This window comes from Puma concolor, chromosome C1 (assembly GCF_028749965.1).
Source record: "Puma concolor isolate L17-30 chromosome C1, mPumCon1.1.hap2, whole genome shotgun sequence".
NCBI classification, from domain to species: domain Eukaryota; kingdom Metazoa; phylum Chordata; class Mammalia; order Carnivora; family Felidae; genus Puma; species Puma concolor.
Genome location: NC_141674.1, coordinates 78,594,412 through 78,610,666, shown reverse-complemented (window position 1 = coordinate 78,610,666; position 16,255 = coordinate 78,594,412). Strand labels below are relative to the sequence as shown.

Sequence of the window (16,255 nt, the reverse complement as noted above, 5' to 3'; positions counted from 1 at the left end):
TATAGGCTTAGGAAGGATCTTTAACTTGCAGAAGGGCCCATACCCAGTAAGTGGTAGAGACAGCCATGACCCCAGGCAATGGCCAGAACCTTTGAATCACAGTATATCCTGATTCCTAAAGGAGCTTGTGGTAAAAACAGAAAAGCTAACAAGTGATATTCAGCAGCATTGGAGGCCCTGAGGCTTCAGGAGGGTGTCCTTAGGGTATGGTATAAGTTTTTACTTTTTTAGTTATCATGAAAGGCCACATCTAGAGATGACCTAATTTGACTGTCAGGGAGAAATAATATCTTCTTGATTAGGAGTGTTAGATTTATTAGGTATGGAACACTGTACTGCAGGGACAGCAGATGGGCCTCTGCATAGAGAGGGAAAACAGAGCAGTTTAGCATTGTGCAATATCTGCTATTATGCCCATAGATAATGCCTTTTATTTGGCTTGAACATTAAATGGCGAAGAAAAGGATACAACCAGTTTACAAGATTGCTTTATTATTTACTGGTTTAAAAAAATTTCTTGGGATTCAAATATCCCAAAGTATTGCCATGCAAGTTACCATAAGAATTATCATACCAAAGAGATTAGCAAAAAAACTCAGTCCAAGATGGGCAACCTGTTATCTTTGAGGCAGGTTAAGAGCCTGTTTGTTCATCATAGAAGTATTTCTCCCAAGTGCAGTTATAATAGGTCATGTATATACATGACAGGTAAATCTGTGTGCTATGGCTGATCAAAAAATGACAGCTTCTGAGTTTTTATACATTTTGATTAAGGAAGAATCAAAATGATACCCTAGTGAGGCTGAATTATGGGTAGTTTTATTCAAAAAGACTCCTACCAGTACCTGTTTTTGATCAGTTAAGCATGCTGAGAGGGTAACTAGCCAGATGAAAAGCTGAAAAGCAGTCAGAAAGGTATACAGGGATATTAAGAGGATCATTCAAATACAAAACAAAGTGATTCATAATTGAATAATCATCCATTTCTTTTCCTGCTCTTCTGGATTGCTGTCAGCTGACTTATTCTTTTCATATGTCATTCCCCTCTTCACCCTATTTCATTTCTCTTTATCTCTTCTAAGTTATAGGCACCTTCTCCCATACTTCAGATTCAACAAAACTTTTCTTGAACCTCCATCTCTTCTTTTTTTTTAAGTGTATTTATTTTTTTTCAATATATGAAATTTATTGTCAAATTGGTTTCCATACAGCACCCAGTGCTCATCCCAAAAGGTGCCCTCCTCAATACCCATCACCCACCCCCCCCTCCCTCCCACCTCCCATCAACCCTCAGTTTGTTCTCAGTTTTTAAGTTGAACCTCCATCTCAACTGGCAAAACCAGCTTACTGATTTTGAGAGAGAGAATGCACAAGCGGAAGTGGGGAAGGGTCAGAGAGAGAGGGAGAGAGAATCCCAAGCAGCTCCCACACTGTCAGCACAGAGTCTGATGTGGGGCTCAATCTCACAACCATGAGATCATGACCTGAGCCAAAATCAAGAGTCACATGCTTACCTGACTGAGCCACCCAGGCACCCCCAACCTAGTTTTTATTAATGATATGTTAAATGTTAGTTGTTTTAAATTACAATAATTTATTCTAATACACAGTCCATAATAATTTTATCCCTCACTGTCTGTCCTATCTACTCATACCCTTTTCCATCTGCCTGCTTGTCCATTCTTTGTCCTAAATAATTTGTGCTTATAATATGTACAACGAAAACAAGGTCAAAGGAAACAATGTGAGATTGTAAAGGCTACAAGAATTGGGAATTTTTAAAAATTGAATTGTATAATATAGGCATATATGCTTTTCATTTAGGAAAATAACTGTATCTGGCATATATACACATACATATAATCCTGTGTAATCCATATTTTGGGTTTTCATTTATTGAAACATATCCCTTGTGTATTATTTGCTGAGCAAGAGGACTTCAGGTGACACACATTCCTTATTATTACAGTATTAATATTAGAAACAGTAGAAGTTCTACAATACTACTTCATAAATAAGTATCGTATGCTTTGTAAATAAGAATAAATAATACTTCATAAATAAGAATCATATTCAAATAAGGAGAAAGGGGAAAACTGGGTGTTAGTTGTTTCCTTCCTTTATTTCTTCAGTGTCATGGCTGATTCCTGACAGGTCCCTGTCTGTTCTGGCAATAAATTTCATTATGTGTCAGAACTGCCTAGTCTTCCTTTTGTGAGATAGACTCCAGTGGATTTTGAAATATATAGGTAAGCTTTACAACTGAAAGAATTTAACTACATTAAGTGAGTCTACTTGGGTAAAAATTAAAAACAAGCATTTGTTGGGTGCCTGGGTGGTTCAGTCTGTTAAGTGTCCGACTTCAGCTCAGGTCATCACCTCATGGTTTGTGAGTTTGAGCCCCACGCTGGGCTCTGTACTGACAGCTCAGAGCCTGGAGCCTGCTTCAGATTCTGTGTGTCCGTCTCTCTTCCCCTCCCCTGCTCATGCTGTCTGTATCTCTCAAAAACGAATATACGTTAAAAAATTTTTTTTAGAAAAAAAGCAAGCATTTGTGAGAACATCACATCTTTATCCTTATTGTAACTATTTAAAATTCTTAAGTTACTTTTTCTAGACATTGAAGATAAAAGAAATCTTAAAATGATTTTCCTTGTGGTATTTTTTTTAAAGACCTAGTAACCTTAATTTTAAGAGAGGGAATATTCTTATTTCCACAACTTCTTCACTCCTACATGCTTCTAAAATTACAGTTCATCATATGAAAGATTTGTAGAATTAGCTGGACAGAATTCCCAACAGATTTGCTGTAGCCTAATTTTGCCACATGTTTTTATTGCCTTATTACAAGTTTTATAACGTGTTGTATGTTAAAATAAATTGCTATTAAAAACAACTAAAGTCTTAATAAAGACCTCCTAGATTTTCACTGTCCAATATAGTAGGTAGTAGCCACATATGACTATTTAAAATTAGGATTAAAAAACATTTTCAATTAAAAATTTTCTTCCTCATTGGCATTGGATAGGGCTATTTTATTTTTTTAGAGAGAGAGGACATGAACCCGGGTGGGGGAGAGAGAGAGGGAAAGAGAATCATAAGCAAGCTCCATGCTCAGTGCAGAGCTTGATGCAGGGCTCAATCCCACCACCCTGGGATCATGACCTGAGCTGGAATCAAGAGTCAGATGGTCAGCCAATCAAGTCACCCAGGTGCCCCTGGATGGGATCATTGTATCTTTTTTTTTTTTTTTTTTTTAACATTTATTTATTTTTTGAGAGAGACACAGAGAACGTGAACGGGGGAGAGGCAGAGAGAAGAGGGGAGTCACAGATTCCAAACCAGGCTCCAGGCTCTGAGCTGTCAGCACGGAGCTCAATGCGGGGCTCTAACTCACAAACCTGAGAGATTTGTGACCTGAGCCCAAGTAAGATGCCTAAGCGACTGAGCTATGAAGGTGCCCCTTGGATCATTGTATCTTTTTTTTTAATTTTTTTTGGTGTGTTTATTTATTGATTTAGAGAGAGACAGTGAGAGAGACAGAGCATGAGCGGGGGAGGGGCAAAGAGAGGGAGACAGAATCTGAAGCAGGCTCCAGGCTCTGAGCTGTCCACACAGAGCCCAATGCAAGGCTCAAACTAAAGAACCACGAGATCATGACATGAGCCAAAGTCAGACGCTTAACCGACTGAGGCACCCAGGCACCCCGGATCATTATATCTTAACATATGGTCCTAATCACAATCATCTGGGTATTCTTTTATGTGCATAAATGCAAATTCCTGGGTTCAGCCCTAAATCTACTCAAAGTCTCCGAGTAAAGCACAGAAATCTACATTTTTAACTAGCACATTGACATTTAAGAACTTCTATATAACTATGAATAAAATCTATTTTATGACATATTTGTATACATGATAAAAGATACTATTTGGAACTGAATAATCAAAACTTGAATACAAAATAGGCTTTCAAGTGATCCACTTTTAGTTAAGGATAATTGGGTTCCTAAGTTTCCCTTTTTCACCTATTTTCCTTTGTAAAGAGCCCCTGGAAACTTTTAATAAAATTAATGAATTTTCTCTCTCTTCTTCTACCTCCTCTTGTTCTCTCCTGTCTCCTTTCTCTTTCCCATGACCCACCCCTCCCCTCTCATTTCCCTTTCTTCCTTTCTAATAAAATTAAGACTTTGTGACTCCCCTCCTTTGAGTAATATAAGAGGAAATGCTCTTGGCATAAAAACTTCTAATATGGATGACAGAATAACCCTAAGCTGTCCTAGGCAGGTAAAATTTCTATCTACATGGATCACTAGAAAGTTCATTAACAGCTTTATGTTAGAAATGTTTCCATTAATAGAGAAGGGAAAGGATCCTCTAGAACTAGATCTGTGACAAGGCTATCAATTGAAAGATCATGAGTTGAAGGAATATATAAGGTAGTCATTGTAGGGATGGTTTTTACAGGAAAAGAAATGTCTCATCATATGGATTATTCTCAAATAATTTTCTCACGGATAAAACTTGTATGTTACACATCTCAAAGTCAGGAGCTGTCCAGATGGTGTAGGAATGAGTGTAGTATCCAGAGTACATTTTTGTTTTGATTGGTATTTTATTTTGATTGGTATTCACATAAAATAACTAAATGTATGCATGAATGTGTTATTAAATAGTAAACTACCTTGGAAGGCAAGGATCAGATTTTATTTTTGTTTCTTGAGCTCTTAACATGTGTTTAATAATAGTGGGCAATCAAAAAATGTTGAACCAAATAACTAATTCTTTCATTAATTCTTCTGAATAGACTGGATTATGGACAGAACTTGGAAAGATTGAGAATAATTTCTTAAAGCCACTCCATACAGGACTTAATATGTCAAAAGCACATTATGAAGCAGAAATTAAAAATAGCCAAGAAAATAGCCAAGGTTGGTAATGTGTATTTCATTTTTAGTTAGGTCTAAAAATTAGTCAAATTTTAGAACTGTTATGTATATTCAAAACAAAGAACTCTCTAATATCATAGTTGTTTATTTTATAACAAACAAGGAACCATGACAGTTAAGTCATTTCATTTATAATTAAAATGATTTTTAACAGATCTGTAAAGCCAGTTGAAATTGAAATTGGGTTAACAAAGATTTAAAACAAATTGAAGTATATTCTGGTTTAAAACCAGATTAAGATCAAATTCTGATTAAGAATCTAACTGTATTACAAGTATTTCTGTTTGTATATTTCACTAACTTTGGTATGGCTCTGTCCATCCCCCCACCTGTCCTCACCGCCAACCTCACTCTCAAGTAAATCTGTATAAATTACAAAAAAGAATCTCAGATTCAGAATTACTTTTTAAAGTCGGCAATTCTACTATAATGATCTTCTGCTCTTTTCTATGTATCTGTGGGGATATTTCTTAAAGGCATTACTAGAAATTTCTTTTTAGTGTAACAGATACATAATAATGAAAGTAGGTTATAAATTGATTATTGAAATCTGAGAGATTTTTAATGGTTAAATTTTTTTCTTCCCTTAACAGATGTCCAGAAATCTAAAGATCTTTGTTCTGTAACTGTAGGTGGAGAAGAGATCCCTAATATGCCACCTGAAATGCAGCTTAAGGTATATCTGAAATTTTCCTAAGCTACATCCAGCTGAGGACTTTCTACTTTGTTTTTTTGCTTTAACAGCAACATTAATATAACACTAACTTTCCTTGGCATTGCAGGTTCTACATTCAGCTCTTTTCACATTTGATTTGATTGAAAGTGTTCTGGCTCGAGTAGAAGAACTCATTGAAATAAAAACAAAGTCTACCCCTGAAGAAAATATTGGGATAAAATGAACCTCCATTTCCCAAAATAAAAACAAGTAAAATACTGTATTTTCCATTATGATTATTTAATATCTTTATAAAAACTTTTCTGTAAAATACTAGAAAAATAAATGTAACCTTTCTCAGTTATTGGTTTCTGTGATGACACATTATGGATCAGTAGTATTCTTTGGTTTTAAAAAGATAATCTATCTAGATGGTAATGATGCCCATATATGTATTCTAAATCCTACTACTGAAAATCCAATACAAACTAATAATTTTATGTTATAACTTCATAAAATGTAGTTGAATTGCCTTTATGCATTCATACAGTTGTAGTGAGTTTATAAATACATTGATACACTTTATGTTCCAGTTAGATGCTATGACACATTTTAGAACTCCTAGTGTTGGGGCACCTGGGTGGCTCAGTCAGTTAAGTGTCCGACTTTGGCTCAGGTCATGATCTCACAGCTTGTGAGTTCAAGCCCTGCGTCGGGCTCTGTGCTGACAGCTCAGAGCCTGGGGCTTGCTTTGGATTCTGTGTCTCCCTATCTCTGCCCTTTCCCCAGCTCACACTCTGTCTCTCTCTCTCAAAAATAAATAAACATAAAAAAAAAAAATAGAACTCCTAGTGTCAAATAAGATATCACACCACTCTAAAAGTGTACACAGAAGTTTTCAGTTGGGCCAGTTGGCTGCTTCTCTTAATTTCCCTTCCTTTCCTTGCCTCAGGAGGAGTCTTAGGGGGCAGAGTTCCATCACCACCTCTCTAGCAGCAGTTACAACATGAAAAGCATCTGCAAAGATTAATTTTAGAAAATACTGGCAGCCTTTGTGGAAAAGCTAAAAAGTGTATGTGACTTTCCTTTTAGTCTAAGGGGCTAGTTAAAAAATGCTGTGTTTTTATTTTGTAGTAAATACTTATCCATCCAACTTAATTTGTATCATTAAAAAACTGCATCTGACTTTTTAAATATATGTATGTACCAATGTTTTCTAAACATTATTAAAGGAATTACTCAACAAAACTGAAAATAAATCATTTTTGGTCATATCCATTTTATTTAAAATTTTTAAAAGTCTTTAAAGTAAATACATATTTTAACATTATAATTTAAGTGGTCTAATTATTTTAATATTCTTCCAAAAGGACATTTGTAATTGATACTCTAGTTTGGGTTAAATGAATCACTACTCAGTTTTAACTTTTGAAGTGTTTTCCAAACAGGACTTTGCTCAATGATGTAAGCCTCAGTTGTTACCATTCTATAGCAGATGTTATCTATGTATGGTTTGGAGGCCATCTGTAAGAAGTTATAAACATGCAACATTATTTACAGAAATAAATTATTTTTACAGGGTCATATAAAAAGATAAACTTTCACTTATTCAACAAGTATCAAATCACCTTCTGTGCTAAATACTATGCGTGAGTTAAGTCAGTAAAAGAAAAATACCTGAGCTCTGTCTTTAAGGAATTTCAAACAAGTCAAAAGAATACTTTAAGAATTGCTTTAATGAAGATCTGTTCCAAGTATAAGAGTAAGAAACACCTAACTCTGCCTAGGGCACACTTCACAGAGGACAAGCATGAAAAGAAAATGGTAACTTGTGAAGTGAAGATCATTCTATAAAATAAAATGTTTGTACTTTGAGGCACCTGCGTGGCTCAGTCAGTTAAGTGTCCAACTCTTGATTTCAGCTCAGGTCATGATCTCCCTGGGGCTCTGAGCTGACAGTGTGGACCCTGCTTGGGATTCTCTCTCTCCCTCTCTCTCTGTCTCTCTGCCCCTCCCCCTGCTCATGCGCACACGTGCTCTCTCAAAATAAATAAGTAAACTTTAAAAAAGAATGCACTTTGACAGTTCTTGACTACAACCTGATCTAATTATATTTTAGAACTTAAAGGAAGATTTAAGTAACCAGTAGGACCAACACAATGTATATATGCCAAATGCTCTTTTGGCCTAAAATTAGTCATTGTGGTAATGACTACCAGAAGTAAATTGAGAAGACTTGAGAGGCTGAGTTCAGGCTTCCAAGAGTTGCATGCTGAAAGAGCAACTTCTCTGAGGGGAACAGAAACAGTATTTGTCAATCCTGCTCAAGAGAGTGTGCATTTTGAAGTCAAGAACCTTAAAATCTATGAGTTTTTATGTATGTGTCATTTTCCTCAGGTGACTCACCTTAGCTATAGTGCACATAAGATTAATAGCATCTACTGTGTTGTGTACTGGAAGTATCCGTAAGTTACTACCCAGGAATCTGAAAAATAATTCATAAGTTAAATACATTATATAACTTATATAGACATCTGTTAAGTAAGCAGAAAGGAGAGAGAAAGCTCTTGTCATTTATTTATGCCCTGCCCTATTCCACAGAGGATATGATAAACTTTATAGCCAGGATTGAACAGACTAAAATGTTCACTTTTGTTTTGGTCTTGCAGGAGAATCTCAGAAATCAACATGAACTCTGAAACTTGTTACCCTCATTCTTGGAATACCCATTAGGCCTGCATTTTGTTAACTGTGACAAGTTAATATTATAACATTTATTTTTTGGCAAAACGCAATTCACCTGTTTAAAAGGATTAAGAACGAAAGTGAGCATATTGTAATTTAAGAAAAGTCTATAGTACTATTCATCCATACCTCTGCTGAATCCTGAACATCAGTTTCCATTCCTCAGGCCCATGGAAGGCAGCAGACAGAACCAAAAAGCTATTTTGGTGAATATTAGTAAACTTCTCAATTTTGGCTAGAAATATTTCTTCAGCTGATGTAAAGCATTCTTTAGCATCCATCAATAAAAATGCAACTCCTAGGAAAGGTGAACAAAATATAAAACATCACTTTGTCATAATAATAAAATATTTTGTAAACTCCACAAAATCAACAAAAATTCATATAGCTGGTTAAGTGTACAGGACCTAAACCCATAAGGAACAGAAGTTACTATAACAAAATTCTTAAACTACAAAATGATTTCGGTAATTCTTTGAAGTGCTCTATATAAAAGGATGGCTTATTCTAAATAAGAGGAAAAATGTTTTTGGTCATCAGTTTCTGATGATGGCACTGTATACATAGTAATGCCTAATTTTAGTGAAAAGTTTTTTTGTGTGTTACAATGATTTTTTTTAAAGCTGAAAATCAAAGGAAGATAAGCCTTCAATTGTTTCTTGAAGAAACCTTTGTAGAGAATATTAACTATTACATACATTAATATACTCGATAAGCAGTTACCTAGGATTTTTGAAAAAGTATCAGGCCTGTGAGAATAGTCCTGAAAGGAAATTTGATCTAATTATAGCACTTTAAATGATGAGGAGTAGACAATCTGAGGAAAGTGATTATATACTAATTGAGTGAAGTTGGGCAATTTATATAAACCTCTTTGAACCTAAGTTCCCCCATCTGTAAGATGGCAATAATAATTGTTCATGGGTTTGTTGAGAGGATTCAATAAGATACAGTATATAAAGTGGCCAAGGCACATAGGAGGTATTCAAGAACATTTCACTTCTCCCTAGTGGGCTCTTTATTCAACCAGGAAGGATGAGTTTGAAGTTGGACCACTTTCAGCCTGGAGCTTTATTTCTAGTAGCTTTTGAAAGCTGCCTGTCTTCCAAAACCTCTGCTAAAGTATCAGTCTGTCTGCAACCCTCCTGATAAAATTCTTTACCTCCACCTTTTATCACTTCAGTCATTTCCCTATCACAAAACTATGCTTTGTGCTGCCCCCTTTCCATTGTCCCAGGCTTCTCATCTCCTAATCTAATTCCTTCCTCTATTTTGCCCATGACCATTGTACAGTTTTATGATTCGCGGAACTTCTATTTGTCTCCATTTGTTCTTTTCTTTTAGTATTTGTTTATGTTATATTCATGAAAAACATGTACAAAATCATGAAAAAGCATTCTCCTATATTGTTTTTGTATATGGCTTTTGACCAATGTGACGTTGGCCTCTTCATTAATACTGGTAACATTTTAAGTACTGACTGTTGGAGAGGTGGCTTTGTTCTATTTTCATCTTAGTTCCAAAACAAGTAGTTTTTAGTATCTTCTACCACACTCCACTGGTTCAGCTTTAGTTCAACAATTGTAATCTAAAAAGAAATGCATGTTGTAATCGGCCACATGCACTACTTTTGCAGCAGTAATAGTTTTATACATTTACCTCTCTGAAAAGATAGTACCTTAAGCTTATTACCTGGTTACTGAACTACCAGTATTAGAATTTATACTTCTATATTTTATAAGAAACTTAAGACAGCAAATATACTGTACCAGAAAGAGAAAAGATAATTGATCCATTTTCCACTGAATCTGAATACCGAATCTTGTGGCTTCGATCTAGGGCAGTTGCAACTTCACAACTCTAAAAAACATTTTTTTCAGAAACATAAACTTAAGACATGCTTACAATGACTTTTTGTTAAAGCTAATGAAAAAATTAATTTAATAGCTTCTTTTATAACTATACCACTTATATATCTGATCATCAAAGGAGACAGTAAATGTGCTCTCTATGGTGAAAACACTTTTGTAAAAACAAAAATATTTAGTTCTGAAACACACTGTTTGGAAATGAATTGTGTACTAGTTATGTTATTTAGAGACAGAAACAAAAGACAGTATTAAAGAACTAAACTATAAGAAGCAGAGCAAACGCAAAGTTCTTTTAAAAACACAACTTGGAGATGGATCCTGGCATACATTAATATAAATTGGAAGGTGGGTTGTGGTGAGTTTCTTAGATGGCTCAGAGAACCATGAAGTGCCAGATGTACAAAATACCACAAGGAGACAACCAATTCTCCAATTTATTTGTGTATACTACAGTTACTTTTATTATAATTTTAAGATGCTTCAAGCCTTAGGTGAGTCAGAAAACATGTATGAACACAGCAAGAGGACTTCTGTTTGAATGCCATTTCAAAAATCATCTCATTTTCTATTCTATACAAGTAATTACTTAGATAATTTTATCCAAGCCACTAAAATGTAAGTGGTTAATAGGGTTTCCCGATTGGTTACAGCTCAAGCTGATTATTCTCCAAGTAGATAAAAATCCCTTAGGTATATTAATTTTATATTTTGCTTTATAACATGTATATTTTAAGTACACAGGCTGGAATTATGTACAAAATATATGCTTCCTTTCTGTCCCAAAGAGAGTATTTTGTGCCAAACAGATCCTGACCTAGAGTTCAACTATGGCTCTTCCCATGAGTTTATTTCTGCCGTTTTAAAACTATACATTGATTCCAGCAATGGCAGACTAAGCAATTTAAGCCAAACCTCCTGCTGAAGCAACTAGAAAAGCTGAACAATTTAAAAAATCTTCTTGAATACATCAGAGAGCTAGCAGGATAGTGAACAATTATAAGGCCAAATCCATACAGAAATGCAAAGATATGAGACCAGCATTTAGGCCACCTTTTCCCTGAGGGCATCTGCCAATTCCGAAAGAGCTGACAGGCTAAACACAGCTCCTGATAAAAGTAGAACAGCTCTCACAGGGACTATAGCCTAGCTTCAAACCATTTCGATCCCAGAAATTGTCTTTAGGTGATACTGTATTACTAGTATTCACAACCATCTTGCAGAACCACTCCCTAGAGCAACCTTTCTCAATCAGGTTTCCTCTTTCGAACTACAAAGAAAATTATCTGAGTGACTATTCTTTCAATTCTCACATAACTAGTACCATTCTAGATGTAATTCATTTATTACATACAATAGATGCTTTAGGGCTTGGACTGACAGATTTTGCAAATAAAAATAAAGAACACCCAGCTGAATTTGAATTTCAGATAAACAACATAATTTTTAGTATAAGTATGTCCCATGCAATATTTGGGATGTACTTATACTAAGTTAATTGCTTACCTAAAACCCAAATATTGTAACTGAATGTCCTGTAATGTATGTAGCAACCCTGCTTAGGTTTTAGGGGTTTAATTCTCTTGTAAAATTAAAGCTTCTTAGAGGAATAGAACACTATTCTAGGCCTCAAATTATTTCTACAATTTTTCAAATACAAATTCCAATACACAAAAATAATCAGACATACAAAGAGATGAAATACTTGGAAGAGAACTATGAGAAACAATAGGCAATAGAAGTAGACTCACAGGGGATACATAAAGTGAAGTTATACCAGATCCATACCTTAAAATAGCAATGTTTACTATGTTCAAGGAGATGAAAGACAAGACTGAGAATTTTGGCTAAGAACCAGAAACTATAAAAGGATGTAACAGATGTGAGTCAGAAAAGCTTCATAAAATATGAGTTAAACCTTTAAAGTAGAAAGGAGTTTATTAAGCAGACAAGTGAAGGAAGAAGATAAATGTGAGAAAAGCACGGACAGAAAAAAGTAACAGGCAAAGGCATTCAGAACCAAAAGTAGGATCCTTAGATGATAAGTATGTAAGGTATACACAAGTCAGTTAACTTGAAGATGGTGTTAGGAATAAATGCGTGCATAACCTAAGGACCCATGTATGCCATGTTAATGAATTTTAATCATATTCTATTAGTAGCTACACCTCTAGTGAGTATGGAAGAATGTACAAGATTTGTCAAATCACTATGCTATACACCTGGAAAATATGGTAACACTGTGTCAACTACACTTCAATAAAAAATAATAATAAACTTAAAAAATTCATATGCTATCTGGGGTGCCAACTAAAAGAATGATAATAAAAATAATAAAAGAAAATAATAAAAATAAAAATAAAAAGTACTGAATTAGAAAAAAAAAAATAGCCAAATTCAAGAGTTAATTTTTCAAATAACTAGGAGCTAAAACTAGATTTTCCAGGGGCGCCTGGGTGGCGCAGTTGGTTAAGCGTCCGACTTCAGCCAGGTCACGATCTCGCGGTCCGTGAGTTCGAGCCCCGCGTCAGGCTCTGGGCTGATGGCTCAGAGCCTGGAGCCTGTTTCCGATTCTGAGTCTCCCTCTCTCTCTGCCCCTCCCCCGTTCATGCTCTGTCTCTCTCTGTCCCCCAAAAAATAAATAAACGTTGAAAAAAAATTAAAAAAAAAAATAAATAAATAAAACTAGATTTTCCAAAGCATATTTTATGGAATATTAGTCCCATGAGATATTAAAATGTATTCCTTATTCAATTAATACTTGGAAACACTGAATATTATTTTATCTCCTTTTGAGGATTTATAATGCATCTGAGCATATGAACAGCTGTTAAGACAGTGCAATAAAAAAATTGTATAAATTTGTTTATACAAGAATTCCAAATACAATCCAATACTTCTTTCTACAAATATAACACCTATCAATATTCTATAAAGTTAACATTCTGTCTACCAAATCTACTCATTAGAAAGGAACTATAAATAAAAACAGAAATGAGAAAGGGTACTCAATAACTGATATAGTTAATGAGAAAATTAAATGAATGCCAATATGAAAATTTTAATCACAGAAATGGCAATTTCATAAATTTCAACTTAATTTATCTCTATAATTTAGTAAATTTTTGAAAAAATATTTAATTTATGAAATATAACATAGCGCAAAACTTAACTAAGCAAAACCACTATTTTTCTACATTGCATAAAAAAATTAACAGCACAGAAAATTTAATAGTAAAACACCTTTTACCTTAAAATTTCCATGCTATATAACTACATAGATATAAACAAAAGGAATAAAAAAAAAAAGAATGAAAAAGGAAACCCCCTATTCCCTACAAAACTAGCTCAGAAAGAGAAAACCACAGCCTAATCATTAGTAAATACTCATTCAAAAATAAAATATTAGAAAACCAAATTTTAAGAGAATATGAAAGAAAAATCCACAATGATCAATTAATTTAATCAAGAAATGAAACGATTAGTCACTTAAGTTCTTCTCAAGAGACAACAAAAACCAATGCAACTGAAAAACTATACACTTATTTATGATTAAAAGAAAAATTTTATAATTAATTAAGCTTAGATGAATATCAATACAGTAAATACTTTATAGCAACAGGTACGTCATATATAGTAAAATACTGGAATTATTCTCATTAAAATCAGAAACACTGTTTTAGATGTTTTGGTCACAGCAAAAGGCCATGAGATAAAAATAAGAGATATAGCTGTCAGAAATTCTAATCACAAATTATGACTGCTTCCCTTGAAAATCCCATAGAACCAACTGATAATAAATTATGAAAATGCAGTGCAGTGATTAAGAATAAATAACCACAAAAGTGGGTGATGGGTATTGAGGAGGGCACCTGTTGGGATGAGCACTGGGTATTGTATGGAAACCAATTTGACAATAAATTATATTTAATATAAATAAATAGAGTCAATGCAATCATAATAAAAATAAAATAAAATAAAGTAAAATAAATAAATAAATTAATTAATTAATAAATAAATAAAATAAAATAAAATAAACAAGTAAGTAAGTAAGTAAGTAGTAACCAACCAACCACAGGGGCGCCTGGTTAAGTATCTGACTTCGGCTAAGGTCATGATTTCATGGTTCGTGAGGGTGAGCCCCGTGTGGGGCTCTGTGCTGACAGCTCAGAACCTGGAACCTACTTTGGATTCTCAGTCTCCCTCCCTCTCTGCCACTCCCCCACTTGTGCTCTCTCTTTCTCTCAAAAATAAATAAACATTAAAAAAAAATAATAAAAATAAATTACCACAAACTCAAAAGTTTCTACTTACAGATTGAAAACATGGGGAAATATTTCATAACAGCAACAAAAACATCAACTATCAAGGTACTTAAAAAGAAACAGAATTAATATGAAGAAAAAATTTCTTAATTATCTGAGAAAATAAAGACTTGAAAAAAAAACGATATATCTCATGTGTTCAAAGGATGGGAAGAATAAATTTTTCCCTCGTTTAATAAATTAGTTCAATTCAAATCAAAAGTGTAATGAATGGAAAATTTTTTTAACTTAAAGTGATTTTGAAGTTCATCTAGAATAAAGTTCGGCAAACTATTTCAGCAGAAGGCCAAATAATAAATATTATAGGCTTGTGAGGCTGCATATGATCTCTGTCACATTTTTTTCTTTTCTTCCTTTCTTCTTCCCTGTCTCCCTCCTTTCTTTCTCTCACCGTCCCTCCTTCCTTCCCATCTTCTTTCCCTCCTTCCTTCTTTCCTTCTTCTTTTCCTTCCTTCCTGTCTCCTTCCTTCTTTCTCTCTTTCTCTCTCTTTTTTATAAGCCTTTAAAAATGTAAAAACCCTGCTTAATTCATTGACTTGGCAATAACATGCTGTAGGCCAGGGCATACACCATAGTTTTATGATTCCCTGATCAAGAAGAAAAAATACGTTCTAAAAACATATGAACAGTATGGAAGGAACATGCCTTATTAAGTTTAAGGTATATCACACAACTACAATGAATTTAAAAGTGTGGTAATGATTCAATATTTAATATATACATCAACTGAAGAGAAAACAACAGAATCAGATTCAAAACTATATAATGATTATCTGTATATGAGCATATGTATAGATGTATAACACATATTTAAGGCTGATATATAAAAATTTTATAAGAGCAATTTAAGAAATCTCAGGGAAGAAGCTGTTAAATTTGACTGTATAATAAAAACAGCTGCCTTAATTCCTAAAGATAGAGTAGAAATAAAAATATGCAACTTATGATTTCACAAATACCAAATAAAATTGAAAGGCAAAAAAAAAAACCTTAAGAAAAATCTTAATAGTATAACACAATTTTATATTTTTTAATATTTTAAAGAATAAAAATTTATTATTTATGCCAATAGAAAAAAAGGAAAGATAAAATTACAGAAGAAATAAAAATAATGTGTCTGAAAAAATGTTTAATCTCCTTTGTAATCAAAGAAATATAAAATATAAAATACCAAACTAGCAAAGATTTTCTTAAATAACATGTGGAACTGTCATAGGTGAGGATAAGTTGAGCTTCCTATATACTGCTGATGCCACTGTATATAAAAACATCCTGTAGGGTAATTTGACAACACATATCAAAAGTCTTCAAATGGTGCATGTCTCTTTCTTTAATGCAACTATTCTATTTCAAAGAATTTTTCTAAAGCAAAAACTAGCAATAAACAAAAAGATTTATGTGTAAGGTAATGAAGACTCAGCATTTAAAATATAAAAATATAGGAACTACTAGAATAAAAATGGTGGTATCTCCTACTTTCTTTGAAAAGTACACAAAAACCAAAGGAGAATGAGAAACAATAGCAAACTTTCCTTTGTTGAAAGTAGGAAACATGTATAACTTCCAACAAAACACATGAAAAAAGAACAGACTTCTACTTTGAGGGACATTTTTGAAAGCCATGTCTGACAATTTTGGCTCCTCTAGAGAAAGAACATTTCAGCTGTGTCTAATGCTTGTCTCATGAATCATGAACAAAATCCAGTAGTGGAAA

The 16,255-nt window shown here is 33.8% G+C and overlaps 2 protein-coding genes across 5 annotated transcripts in view; one reads left to right on the top strand and one right to left on the bottom strand.

The window, feature by feature from the left end:
- GLMN (glomulin, FKBP associated protein) overlaps positions 1–5,886 on the top strand; it is a 35,455-nt gene extending 29,569 nt beyond the window's left edge. For all 3 annotated transcript variants that reach the window (XM_086717547.1, XM_025934973.2, XM_086717546.1), the window contains 3 exons: positions 4,807–4,930; positions 5,542–5,624; positions 5,731–5,886. In XM_086717547.1, the coding sequence (XP_086573673.1) occupies positions 4,807–4,930; positions 5,542–5,624; positions 5,731–5,847 (324 nt within the window). In that variant the 3' untranslated portion in view covers positions 5,848–5,886. The remainder of the gene's footprint in view (positions 1–4,806; positions 4,931–5,541; positions 5,625–5,730) is intronic.
- Positions 5,887–6,862: 976 nt separating this feature from the next.
- Positions 6,863–16,255, bottom strand: part of CC1H1orf146 (chromosome C1 C1orf146 homolog) — a 55,366-nt gene continuing 45,973 nt past the window's right edge. For both annotated transcript variants that reach the window (XM_086717550.1, XM_086717548.1), the window contains 4 exons: positions 10,118–10,208; positions 8,478–8,646; positions 8,010–8,088; positions 6,863–7,127 (listed from right to left, as the gene is read on the bottom strand). In XM_086717550.1, coding sequence (XP_086573676.1) covers positions 6,993–7,127; positions 8,010–8,088; positions 8,478–8,646; positions 10,118–10,208 — 474 coding nt within the window. In that variant the 3' untranslated portion in view covers positions 6,863–6,992. The remainder of the gene's footprint in view (positions 7,128–8,009; positions 8,089–8,477; positions 8,647–10,117; positions 10,209–16,255) is intronic.